General features: G+C 40.7%; 1 protein-coding gene across 1 annotated transcript in view; it reads left to right on the forward strand.

Moving 5' to 3' along the window:
* The window catches only part of CAPN14 (calpain 14), a 58515-nt gene that overhangs the window by 22341 nt on the left and 22541 nt on the right, over window positions 1–13633 (forward strand). Inside the window, exons 10-12 of the mRNA XM_014053313.2 lie at window positions 1080–1243; window positions 7988–8151; window positions 8887–8898. Coding sequence (XP_013908788.2) covers window positions 1080–1243; window positions 7988–8151; window positions 8887–8898 — 340 coding nt within the window. The remainder of the gene's footprint in view (window positions 1–1079; window positions 1244–7987; window positions 8152–8886; window positions 8899–13633) is intronic.

Below are 13633 nucleotides of genomic sequence, written 5' to 3' on the forward strand. Positions count from 1 at the left end.
CCTCACCTGCCTCCTCGCTGCTTGCTTGCCCCACCTGCCTGCCCACTCACTGCCTGATCACCACTTGCTCGCCCTGCATGCCTCCCCGCCTGCTACATCTGTCTCCAAGAGCTTCTCTATTTTTCTTTTAGGGAAATACAATATTATGCCTTTTAATATTTCCTAAAATATTTAATTCTTCTGGGAGGGTGTGGCTTCCCACATGTGTTCGCAAAATAAAGCATTAAGATAGCAATAGAACTTATTCTTATATACCACTTCAAAAAGCTTTATTGCAGCTATCTTGAAACTGCCAAAGAGTTATGCAAAAGATGAAGCTAACTTGTTTTCCATTACTCCAGAATGGAGGCTTAAAATTAATGGTAAGAAACTGCAGAGATACAGATTCCTCATTAAATATTAGAAGCACTTCCCAACTATAAGAGTTGGTGTAGTCTCAGAAAGTGGTGGACTAGTTACTGTTATTGCTGCATTTCCTATATGGAGTTTGGATGAGATAAGATGAGATTTGAATCTAAAATCTTTTATAAAATCAGACACATCTTATTCCAACCTATATCAATGAAATTTTTGCAAGTAGTTTATGTTTGGTTTAAAAAGGGCCATTTATGAAAGCACAAAGCTTGTCACAAGTTTCCATATACATTCATACTTGTCACCACATATGTAATCACATGCATACATTTCACACAAGCATTTAATATGCACAATGGTTTTATGCATATGCACAAATGTTCACACATGCTCCATAACTATAGTGTCAGAAAGCTATTTGTTCCATGGTTTCATGCTATAAGATTTTACCACTAGGTGGCAATATCAACATAGATTTTAATGCTATGCTTTTTAACAAATAACATTCCCCAGGTAAATTTTGTGGCTCTTGCCTTTTCACTCTTGCACTCATATTCATGCTTCAGCACTAATGATATGTCAGGCATTTTACTCAAATCTGCATTACCTATCCGCTTTGTCAATGCTAATTAGACAAGGTGACAGGTGATTAAAAAAAGAGTAAGTTCCTGATTTACCTATCTGGTCATAAAACAAGGTGGGGCCTTTTATTTCTTTAATCATAGGATGTCACTGGAAGATTTGAAAATTCATTTTGTGGATCTGATGATCTGTAAATTGACTCCTGATCTCATGAGTCCGGAAGATGGGAAGAAGTGGATGTGCTCCATGCAGTTTGGCAAATGGATCAAAGGAAGCACAGCAGGTGGCAAATGGAAGAACTTCAGAGGTGAGACTTTCTGGGGAGATGAGGTTTGAAAAATAATCCCTTGGTTTAAGGAGCTGTGCCTATGTTCCCTTATAATAATGTCATCTGAGCAACTTGAAGACAATTATATAATATTGAATGACAGGATATCAAAATGCTCAGTTAACTCTAGCTGAAGAATTCTTCTTAAGCTATTTCTGTTGAATAATGATGTGCTTCAGAATGCACATCAGCTTAACATAAGACTGATCCCCAAAAAGTGATTCCCCCCCCTTTGCAGAGTTGGTGGGCAGTTTTCCCACAAGCAGGAACTGATAGGAATATGAACTGCCTTCAACAGACAAATTGCAGGTAGTCCATGCTTAACAATGGTAATAGGGACCCGAATGCCCATTGCTAAGGGATGTGATCATAAAGTATGATGTTATGTGACTGCATTTGCTTAGCAACAACAATCCTGTTGTGAATGTTAAGTGAGGAGTACAGGACCTCACTAAGCAAGTGACTAGGACTCTTGACTTCCTGCCCATCTCCTTATTTACTTTGCTTGTGGGAAACAGGCAGAGAAGTTCACATGTGGCGAGCACATAATCTCAGGGACACTGCAACAATGGCAACTTTGTTGAGGATGAAATGTAAGTCATCTTTATTCAGTGCCTTCAATTGTAGCTTCAAAGGAATGGTTACTAAATGAGGACTATATCATTTGTTTAGAGCAGTGGTTCAGTCTATAGCTGTCTTGGTGCTACAAACTGATCCTCGGTGCCCCCCACCCAGTGGTGGAATTCAAATTTTTTACTGCCAGTTCTGTGGGCATGGCTTGGAGGGCGTGGCTGGGAAGGTCATGTGACTGGGCGGTTTGCACGACGGAAGGAAGATAGTAACAGTAAAATTCAACAGTAACAATTAATTGCACATTTATTCAAAATCCAATTTAAAAACCTTTTTAGTTAATGTTAATTCAACAAAATTTTTGAACATGATCCAGTGATACCAGGTTTTCAAAGTCTGATAGTCATTTTTCAAGAACCTTAGTAACTAGTAACTTAGTAAACTCAGTAAAATTTAGTAACTACTTGACTGTTCAGTAAATTCTGTGTAATATAGTACATGCCTAATCATTCACACACACACTGCTGCCTTCTGTTTTTTCTTCTTCAAAATAACAGGGTGGGGTGGGGGTAGAGAAGGAAAAGACTTTGTTCTGTGGTATCTGCCATTTCAGAAATGCTCATTAGACTGCCCCACGTGATCAGTCTTTCCGTATTCCTCAATACATTGGTGCCCAGCAGCTGGTCAAAATCCTAGTAGTATTTATGGAGCTGTAGATGATACTATGGCAAAATACAAGCCTTGCAGCTCATGTATACTCACACAACTTAAGAGTGATGCCATTATCCAGGTTTATCTGTGACAAAGGTCTCACTGTGATAAATATCAAGATAGGAAGGACACTTTATTAAAACAAACTGTGCAGTGTTTTGACTCCATTTGGTTATAAAACATATTGTTTGGCATATTAGGAATATTTGGACAGCATTTTCTTCTAATATGGGACGTTGTTCTATCAGAATTTTGTTTTGCTTTGTTTTTTCCTGTATGTGACAATATCCAACTTTGGACAGTAACTAGACCACTTTTTATTTACTTTTTTAAAAACAGTATATGTTGGAAATGCTTATCCCTTTTCCACAATCTCCCCTATGTTTCAGCCTTCAATGACATTACTTTGCAACTCAAAGTTTGTGAAACCACCCCAAGTGCCCTTCCTCCAACTCCTCCTCGCTTTTTAAGGCCACCTCTACGAATGGAGCAAGGAGGCAGAGGGGGGCTAGCCTCTCTTCCCTCCCACCACATGTTTACTTGTGTTGCATTTCTAAGGTGGGAGGGGTAGAGGCAGTTGAGAGCGTCCGTGTGGAGCAGGTGCAAGAGGGATTGGGGGGGGTGGCTCCGTTGTGAGCTGCAGTGCAATCCTTGTGGAGGCGGCTCGTAGCATAGTCCCAGAAAGGGAGTCAGAAGTAAAGCCATTTCTAAAAGCGCAAAAGAGGCAGGCAGGCGAGTGCAGTGACATTGGACTCGCTGTCTAATGCAGCACCAATTCCCAATCCCTAAAATGCAGGCCAAAGGACAGCCCCGTTCAGTCCCGCACCTCTTCTCCACACACAGCACACACAGAGTAGGATCAGAGGAGAAATGCAGGGAAAAGGCTCTTCTCTTCTTTCTCTGCTCCCCTTTGCCCCCCCCCCCGGCCAGACATGCTTGTATGTCTCCTGAGCGAACGAGCAAGCGAGTGGGCGAAAAACCCTTCCAGTCTTTGGGATGTTAGACTGAATTTCACCCCTTCTGGAAGTGCTCAGATGACTGGCGGCCAACAGAGCCCCAGGCAGAATTGCACCCTGCGAGGGGGCCATCTCCAACACTCCTCTGCCACCTCCTTTGCCTCTTAGCACCCCCCCTGCCACCCTCTTGCCTCTTAGCGCCCCCCTAAGTCATCCCATTGCCCCCCAGGGGGTGGTACCGCCCACTTTGGGAACCACTGGTTTAGAGGCTCTTAAAGGAGAAGGTCAAGGGATGCGGTGGCTCAGTGGCTAAGACTTTCTGAACTTGTCGCTCAGAAAGGTTGGCAGTTCGGTGGTTCGAATCTCTAGCATCGCGTAACGGAGTGAGCTCCCATTACCTGTCCCAGCTTCTGCCAACCTAGCAGTTCAAAAGAATGTAAAAATGGAGGTAGAAAAATAGGGACCACTTTGGTGGGAAGGTAACAGTGTTCTGGGAGCCTTCGGCATTTAGTCATGCCAGCCACATGACCACAGAGACATCTTTGGACAGCACTAGAGAGGAACACCTCCCCCTAGAGCCGGGAACGACTAGCACATATATACGAGGGGAACCTTTACCTTTACCTAAAGGGGAAGGTGGCTTGAAAATGCCACAGGTTCTCTTTTACCGCAGTTACTCAACCATCCCAGTGTAGCCCCAAATAACTTTGCTCTGTTTTGAGTTCTGCAGATTGTTCTAAGTTTATATAGTTACCCTCCACAATAACCCAGACAAAGGAACTGAGTGATGCTGACAAGAGTTTTCATTATTTCCTCCTCCACTTAAACACAAAGTGCCAGGCTTTTTATTGGGCTTTTAGTGTGGGATGGCAAAGCAGCTACTTTATGCTTTTTTTGTTCCAAAACCAGGACTCCAAATCCAACTCGCCTTATCTTGATGGGTATTGTTATTGTTGTTATTATTCAGTTTGATGCCATTTGATTCCAAGCAGCTTTGGGCAAACCAAAAAATACCATACAATATAAAAAAATAATAAAAAACAATAAATAATCTAACAGAGGGGGCTCTAGCCATTGAAACCCCCCCCCCCCAGTCTTGGAGAACAACCAGGTGTTTATGGTCCCCAGAATGTCAACAGGATTGGAGCCTTCTGACCCTCAATGGGAACCTCATTGCAGAGAACAGCCACTCTGGCAGAGAAGGAGAGCTTCTTGGGTACTGATAGATGACATGGTTTAATTGAAAGACCCCCAAATTTGCCAGCACGGAAACTGCTTTGGTCGCGGTGATCAATGATCTCTGGCGAGCCAGGGATAGGGGTCACTTCTCTATCCTAGTGCTTCTTGACCTCTCAGCAGCCTTCGATACCATCGACCATGGTATCCTTCTGCGACAGTTGCGGGAGATGGGAGTGGAGGCACCGTTCATTGGTGGTTCTCCTCCTACCTCTCGGACAGGTCACAGTCGGTGTTGGTCGGAGGGCAGAGATCAACCCCTAGGCCCCTTCAATTATGGGGTGCCGCAGGGTTCGGTCCTGTCCCCCCTCCTATTTAACATCTACATGAAGCCTCTGGGTGAGATCATACGCCGGCACGGGATTAAATATCATCAATATGCGGACGATACACAATTGTATCTGTCCGCCCCATGCCAACTCAGTGAAGCGGTAGAAGTGATGTGCCAGTGCCTGGAGGTTGTCAGGGTCTGAATGGGAACGAACAAGCTTGCACTCAATCCCGATAAGACTGAGTGGCTATTGATGCTCCCTCCCAAGGATGGGCCAGCTATTCCATCTCTTAGCCTGGGGGGTGAAATTATACACCCCTCAGAGAGGGCTCACAATTTGGGAGTCCTCCTGGATCCGCAGCTGACACTAGAACATCACCTGTCAGCTGTGATCAGGGGGGCCTTTGCCCAGGTTCACCTGGTGCACCAATTGCGACCCTATCTGGACTGGGAGGCCCTTCAGATAGTCACTCATGCCCTTGTCACCTCAAGACTGGATTACTGTAACACACTCTACATGGGACTGCCCCTGAAGAGTGTTCGAAGACTTCAGCTAGTCCAGAATGCAGCTGCGTGAGCGATTGTGGGTGCACCTAGGTACACCCACGTTACACCTATCCTCTGCGAGCTGCACTGGCTTCCTATCGGTCTCCGGACACACTTCAAGGTGCTAGTCATTACTTTTAAAGCCCTACATGGTATCGGACCTGGCTACCTGAGAGACCGCCTCCTGCCAGTTACCTCCCAGAGACCTATTAGATCGTACACACTAGGTCTCCTCCGGATTCCATCTGCCAGTCAATGTCGGCTGGCGATCCTCCGGGGGAGGGCCTTCTCTGTAGCTGCTCCGGCCCTATGGAATGATCTCCCCGTTGAGATCCGGACCCTTACTACCCTTCCGGCCTTCCGCAAAGCGACCAAGACCTGGCTGTTCCGGCAGTCCTGGGGCTGTTGATTTATCCAGCCCCATCCTAAGTTATGAATGCTGTGGAATTTTTAATTGTTTTTTTTTAGTTTTTATATCCCCTTTCCCTTTTATTTGTAAGCCACCCTGAGTCTTCCGAGAGTGAGCAGCATACAAACTAATTAATTAATTAATTAATTAATTAATTAATTAAATAAAATAACCTAAATCTTAAATTAGCTGGGCAGATGCCACCTCGAATAGAATAGAATTAGAATAGAATAACAGAGTTGGAAGGAACCTTGGAGGTCTTCTAGTCCAACCCCCTGCTCAGGCAGGAAACCCTATATTATTTCAGATAAATGGCTGTCCAACATTTTCTTAAAAACTTCCAGTGTTGGGTCATTCACAACTTCTGGAGGCAAGTTGTCCACTGATTAATTGTTCTGTCAGGAAATTTCTTCTCGGTTCTAAGTTGCTTCTCTGCTTGTTTAGTTTCTACCCATTACTTCTTGTTCTACCCTCTGGTGCTTTGGAGAATAGTTTGACTCCCTCTTCTTTGTGGCAACCCCTGAGATGTTGGAACACTAAATAACTAAGGTTTATGCTATATAGGGCTTTATACATCATAACCAGTACATTGAATCACACCCAATGCAGGTTTGCAGAGAAAAGATGTCATATATGCCATGCCATTGAATTCTGAACCAGTTGAAATTTCTGAGTGGTATTCAGTAGCAGTCTCCTATAGACCACAATGTAATATTCAAGCTGTGAAGTATTTAGGGCATGAATGTCTGTCTGAATACCTTCCTATCTGAGGAAAGGGTGCAACTTGCACATCACAGATGCCACGTGTCCATCAAGCAGGAGCTGTGAATCCATGAAAGCTCCAAGTTGAGCACTACTTTTGAATGGGGACATGCAATTCTCCCCCAACGCTAAAAATACAATGCCTCCCTAAACTAAGTTTCCCCAATAACTGTATCTACCCAGTCTTGCTGGAACTTAATCAAAAACGTCCACCACATTTAGATCCACTCAGCTTTGAGGAACTGGGCCAGGATTGTCTTACTTGATTGGACTGGGGCTGAATGATCTAATTGGGTACCATCTGTTTATGGATGATACTAAATCCCAAACTGGTGGATAAGCTCATGCAGCAATTTCACATACAGTACATGTTGAATAAAAGTTGAAGAAAATCAAACCTTTGTGGCACCCCGCAAAGGAGTAGTTGGGAACAGGAGTAACTTTTCCATCTAACACCTACTAAAACCAGCCCTGAAGGAACAAAGAGAAGCACCATAAAATGTCCCCTCCCTCATTCCCAATCCTTTGAGCCCATCCAGAAAATCAAAATTATTATACACTACTTTAAAAAAAAGGATTTGTAGGAATGGTAACAATTATTTAATTTCTTTTGTTTTATATCAGCTGTGTGCTTGACATGTTGCTGTAGGACTTATAGTAGATGGTGGAGGGCATTGAATGGGTAAAAGGTTTTGCATTCTCCTATTAGTAAGAGAAAGATTTCATAGTATTCACTATTTGCTGTGTGTTCCAATTTTTGTAACGCTGAAGATGATCAAAGATAAAGTTTCAAAAAGGATGTAGAGCAATTGGAAAGTATAAATGAAGCCATATGGAAATGGCCACCATCTTCCTCAAAGTGTTTTGATCCTTCCAAGTATTTTAGCCTGCAGCTTTTTTTATTCATGATTTGGCTGTGTTCGTTAAGGCAAATGGGAGTTGCAGTCCAAAATATTTTGTGAACACCAGATGGGTAACATTATCTATTATTGAATCTCATAACTGCTAAGGAAGACATTTAGTTCTTTTAATGTATACAGTCTTACCTTGGAAAATATTTTTCTTGCTTGCTTATTTTAAACCAGACCAGCTAGATCAATAAAATAGTTTATGGTCTATGTGACATTTTTCTTAATGTTAACTCTATTCCATTTTTGTGGATTTTTGTTGTGGTTAGCAGTCTCTTCACATAAATGTTACAACCAGGCACAGGATGACATTCTGGGGACTGAGGTCTGCATTTTTGCCCTTTCCTCCCTCAGGTTCTTTTTGGATGAATCCCCAATACTTGTTGAAAGTTTTGCCAGGCAACGGAAGCAAAAGATCTTTATACTTCTGCAACGTGTTGGTGTCTCTGATCCAAAAACATAGTGGCAAACATCGGAATCGGGTCCCTCATTTGCACATAGGATTATCACTTTATAAGGTAAAGAGAATTATGCTTAAATGGGAGTTAGAATTGCTCAAGATGAAGAGAAGGAAGCTCGTTGGCTTTGCCAAGTAAATACTATAAACATCAACTTCTTTTCCAATACGGGTCTATGATCTTAACCAACAGAGATGTCCCAGTTCCATAAAATAGGCACTGGATATTTAGTATTTTTTTTCTTTGCTTGAATCTTTTACTCTTTTTCTTTCTAGTTTGTATTTAATTTTTCTTGTTCGAACTTATAATAACATATCAAAACTATTTAGCCTTATAAAGATTGTTATTAAATTAAGATAAAGAGATTATAAACTACAAGCAGAAAAAAGAAGAAGGGTCAGGATTACAAGAATATCATGTAAATAAAATATAGATAAGATTCTACACCCAAGTTTTGCATAGCAATCAAAACCTTTCCTGATTTTATTATTATTATTATTTAATAAATGTATATGCCGCCCAATCCCATAGGACTCCGGGATAATTCTCTAGTAAACACACCAACATTTTCTACTATATTTAGCACAATTTCTTGTACACTTTAAAAAAGGTGAAAAGGGTTTTAAAGACAATGTAGGCCTAAACAACTCTGCAAAAGACTAATCAACAAGGGTAGAGGGTCTAGTTGATGAGTTTAGTGCTTTCATGTTCTGATTAGGTCTATTACTTAACAATTCTCACTTTTAAAAGACTTGGTGTTTACTTGTTGACACATGTCCTTTCTCTTCTTTCTAGGTCGACCAGGAGGTATGTAGAACATTTGTGTGTGGGGGGGGGGCACAGTTTGGTACAATAGATCTTATACATTACTTTGCTTTTTTACCGAATTAAGGTTAAGCAGAAAATGTGCAACTAACCTAAATGAGTGCAACAAAACTGACTTTCTGTTGTATTAATTTCTGCTGTAAATATGATTTTCATTTATTCAGGGTCTGAATGTTGGAGACATGATGTTGAAGGTAGACAATCTGAAGTGCAATAGACTTAAATTAGTAATGAAGAACATGTCTCAGTGATTGCAATGGATTTATTTTAAGTATCATACATCATAAAATACACAGGTCTTTATGTGAAAATGTTGAAATATATTGCTTTCATAGGGTGAAATATTCAGACTGAAATCTTAATATTTTTTGTTGGAAGTTATTATTGAAATTGTTCACAATTTCAGGTTTGTTTGTTTTTTGCTTTTCCAGATCTGAACACTGTCCAATGTGAGTGTTTAGATATGGCATTCAAGTGTTCCTTGTTCTTATTTTAGATAAGCTTCTTAAGGAAATTAGAAAAAAAAAAGACTGTTAATGCCAAAGTGATTGAATACATTTCAAGATAATGCACTTTTATGGCTTAATTAAGGATTAATGGCACTGTTCCTGGGATATGCCCAGAAGTAGTAGACAAGGTTGAGTGAGAAATGGTTTTATTACATTTTCCCCCCTTTTCCCCTTTCTTTTCTGGCTCTAATAATTATCAATTCCTGGGAGATGTTCAACTACCATTTTGGCTGATTTGTGGAAATTACTTGTAGATGCCACTAAATCGATATAAACATTTTTCTCCACTGCATATAGCTAGCCTTAAATAATAGTTCTGAGCTACTTCAACTCAAATATGTTGACTTTTTCAAATTTAATAATTTAAGCTGCATTCAGGAGATTAGATACCATTGTTCAGTAGAACAGCTTTTCCAAACATGAACATTCTCTAACATTTGGTTTCTATCACTCTGAATTCTTAGTTAAGTCCCTGTAGTTTGGGAACTTTTGGGAGAGCAGAAGCCTAATATTCTAATTGTTTTTCATGTTTTCATTTTTATTCAGGAATTGTAATTTTTCTTTATTCGTTTTTTCCTTTTCTTTTAGCTCCAGTTTTCCTCAGTATCATTTTTATATATGTACTATCAAAAAACTGATCTGACCACATTCAGATTACAGCCAATTTATAGTGTCTGTATTTTTGTCAAACACTTTGTTTTACAAATTGATGTGTTAATGTAAATGTATAGACATTTTCATTGATAATTCAAGTCAGAGGTGGTATTCAGCAGGTTCTGACCAGTTCTGGAGAACCGGTAGTGGAAATTTTGAGTAGTTCAGAGAACTGGTAAATACCATCTCTGACTGGACTCTCTCCCATCTATTCTCTGCCTCCCAAGTCCCCAGTAACCTTCCCCTGGAGTGGGGAAGGAATGGAGATTTTACAGTATCCTTCCCCTGACACGCCCACCATGCCATGCCCATCAAGCCACACTCACAGAACTGGTAGTAAATATTTTTGAATCCCACCACTGATTCAAGTGCACTTTCATGTGGCTACATGTGCTTTGACAATGATTTGGAAAAGTATCATCTTATCACAAGAATATGTGAGAATGTGAGCACAGTACCTCTGTTTAGCAGCCCAAGACCCTTGGAGAGGCAAAGCTGGCCAAGACCTGTGGAGACCTAGTGGGGCAGGAAGATGGGGGGAGATAGCTAGGAGTGGGCACTACAGCATCCCAGCAGTTGATCATATGGGCAAATGACTGCAGGGGCACTGCAGTGGCCCTAATTTCAAAACTGAATCATAAGTAGCCTTTGGTGTGTGTGTGTGTGTGTCATAACATTGAACAGTCACTAAGTGACTGGTCATAAGTTGAGGACTGCCATGTTTCCATAAGAAAGGGTCTTTTTTTCTTTTGACCACCGAAATAAGCACTTGGCATTATTTTCAGGGTCTTATTATTTTTGAGGTGCAGGAGGCGGGGAGCGTGGTCACCTCATGGCTGCTGCTGTGTTGCAATATTTTCGGGGAGGGTTTATTTTGGGGGGAGGGTTTATTTGGACACATGTGCTCCAAAGCCCAATTGGACTTATTATCCAGGGAGATCTTATTTTCAGGGAACCAGGGTACTTGTATGGCTCCAGGCTAATGATGCATGAATGAATAATATGCTCTGGACAATTTTGCTTTAATGGACAAGATTTTTTCCCCCAAAAGTTTTGTTTTCTGAAGAACTTTTGGTAATTAAGATAGACTCCTTCAAATGGAATGCAAATATAATTTCAGCATGACTGAATCACACAGGAATCTTGAGAAATATGACATTAACTTTTAATGACTACAATATATTTAATTGCATTACGTTTCTGATGTACTGCATGAGGTCAAGAAGGCTAAGTGTTTTGCTGCTGATTTTTGTTTGTACTCAGTGTCTGATGTATCTTGCTGCTATGTGAACAACTGTTATGCAGCCCTGACTCCAGTTGCCGTGATACTGTTTTTCCATTGTGGCAATATGCTGGTGAAAACTTTCACCATGTCTGTCTAGACTAGAAATGAATCTTTGGTGACAAATTGCACTTCATGGTCTTGTGTGCTGTAAGAAGTTTGTCAATCAGCTGATTAGTTTGGTGCTCTGTAGCTGCCAAGAAAAAGCTCAACATTTTTTAATGCTTTCCAGGTGATTTTCTCTAGCCCTACTAACAGATCTTCAAACCAGGAGTGAAATCCTCCTAGTTTGGCTGAACCGGTAGGAACAATTGTCCCTGGTTCTGCGAACCGGTAGTAAAAAAAAGCTTCCAAGAATTGTGCAGCTCAGCTGTGAACCACACAATTGTCAGAAACTTCCACCCGCTTTTTAAAGCATTTTTTCCTGCCTATTCACCCAAACCAGCAGGAAAATAATGCTTTAAAAAGTGTGGGGCGGAAAGCTTCCGATGATCTTGTGGCTCACAGCTGAGCTGCGAGATTGTTAGAAGCCCCCCCCCTCTTTTAAACCTTTTTTTCCTGCCGGTTCGGGTGAATAGGTAGGAAAAAAATGCTTTAAAAAGTGAAAAAAAATTGGCCATGCCCATCCAGTCACATGACCCTCCCTTCCACCAAGCCACGCCCACAGAACTGGTAGGTAAAAATTTTAGATTTCACACCGCTTCAAACCACTTGTCATTGATAATGTATCTGGTCTGTGGACTAACAAATTTGCCTTTCTTAATCTTGGCATCAGTTATTCTCTGAAACATCTGTCTCAAATAATGAAAACCTTCACTTTCCGTGTCCATTGAATTTTTCATTAGTTCAGATTTTATGTGAAGTGGAGGCAAAAATATCTTTATTGGGCAACAAGTGGTTCATGCACCTTTTTTTTTTTTTTGGCCTGGAACCAAAATTCTTTCAAAGTGACACTTTGCTTTTAATACAATGCAACTCTCTTGCACAGTGTCCCATTCACGTATGTAACAACAGTACTTAGTGTACTCAGACTGCATTCCAAGCAGTGAAGTCACTACTTTTAGATATCCACAAATATTCCAGCTGTATCTGGTGTACTGAATGTGCTTCAACATCAGTTCCATGTTTTTGTTCTTTCATGTATGCAGCATAACTAACAGATACTGAAAGGTGTCCATTGCCATTGTGTAAGAAGACTATAAAACAGCATGTAATAGGTTACATCACAGGTTATTTGTGTGATTAGCAGCCCAAAATCTATAAAATAAGCCCAAGAGTGTTGAGGAAGCAAAATCTTTGTTGTCCAATCTAATAACATCAAACTTTATTTAGAACAATACCAATAGGATAACATAATCAATATAAAGTCAACAGTCACCATCAAATCAGAACCATAAATGGCATAAAACTGTTACTAACGTAGCCTGAGAATAGTCTGTAAACATAAAAAAAGAGAGTGCATTAGTGCCAAGATAAAATCCATATCACAAATCTATATGCCATTGAAACTCTCCTTGTGCATTTGTAACCTTCAGTTGAATGAAATGGTGAATCAACATATCAACATATTTCAGATAGGCTAGCTTAAAGAATGTACCCCAAATATGGAAACCATGGGACTGAGATTTGGCAGAATTGTGGTAGTTTCAGCACCACCATGCTATAGTACTTCTGCATTGTCAAGGTCAGCTGGGGACATATAATAATTTCTAACATTCTTTGCCAGCTTCCTGGCAGAAAGAAAGGTCAATGAGGAAGTCAGCAGGAAGTCAAAGATCACTCCCACTCCTAATGCTTTTTTGCCTGACTGTGGTCATTCTGTTTGTCTAGTTTGGCAAAGAACTATCTCTCAAATGGTGAGCCAATGGGTTATGAACCGTCTAATAAGTAACTAAAGATCCTGGATATATTATATTTCCATTTGGCAATGAAAAACTACAATTAGGTGTCATATGACGTTCTCTAATGAATGTGTTCCATTGGAATAAGAACTACTAAGATTGATGTCAGCCTAACAAGATAAATCAGAGTAAAAACTGTTGCCATATAGATAAGGGCTACTTTTATGTTGAGCTAAAGTAATCACAAAATCTTGCAATCTGCCCTCTGCCTCACTTTATCTTAGTGTGTGCTAGGGAGGGTCTGTTTGAGATGTTTACTCAAACTAATTGTTAGGCCCAGGCTCATGCTTCTCTTATCTCACCGCTGACTTAGTTGTGGCTCTTTCTACTGTCCTTCAAAGTCATTACCTATTCCTCTACATTTTTGCCTG

The sequence above is a fragment of the Thamnophis sirtalis genome, unplaced genomic scaffold (assembly GCF_051295495.1).
Source record: "Thamnophis sirtalis isolate CommonGarterSnake01/CBP01778 unplaced genomic scaffold, rThaSir2_p1.2 scaffold_6, whole genome shotgun sequence".
Classification (NCBI taxonomy): Eukaryota; Metazoa; Chordata; class Lepidosauria; order Squamata; family Natricidae; genus Thamnophis; species Thamnophis sirtalis.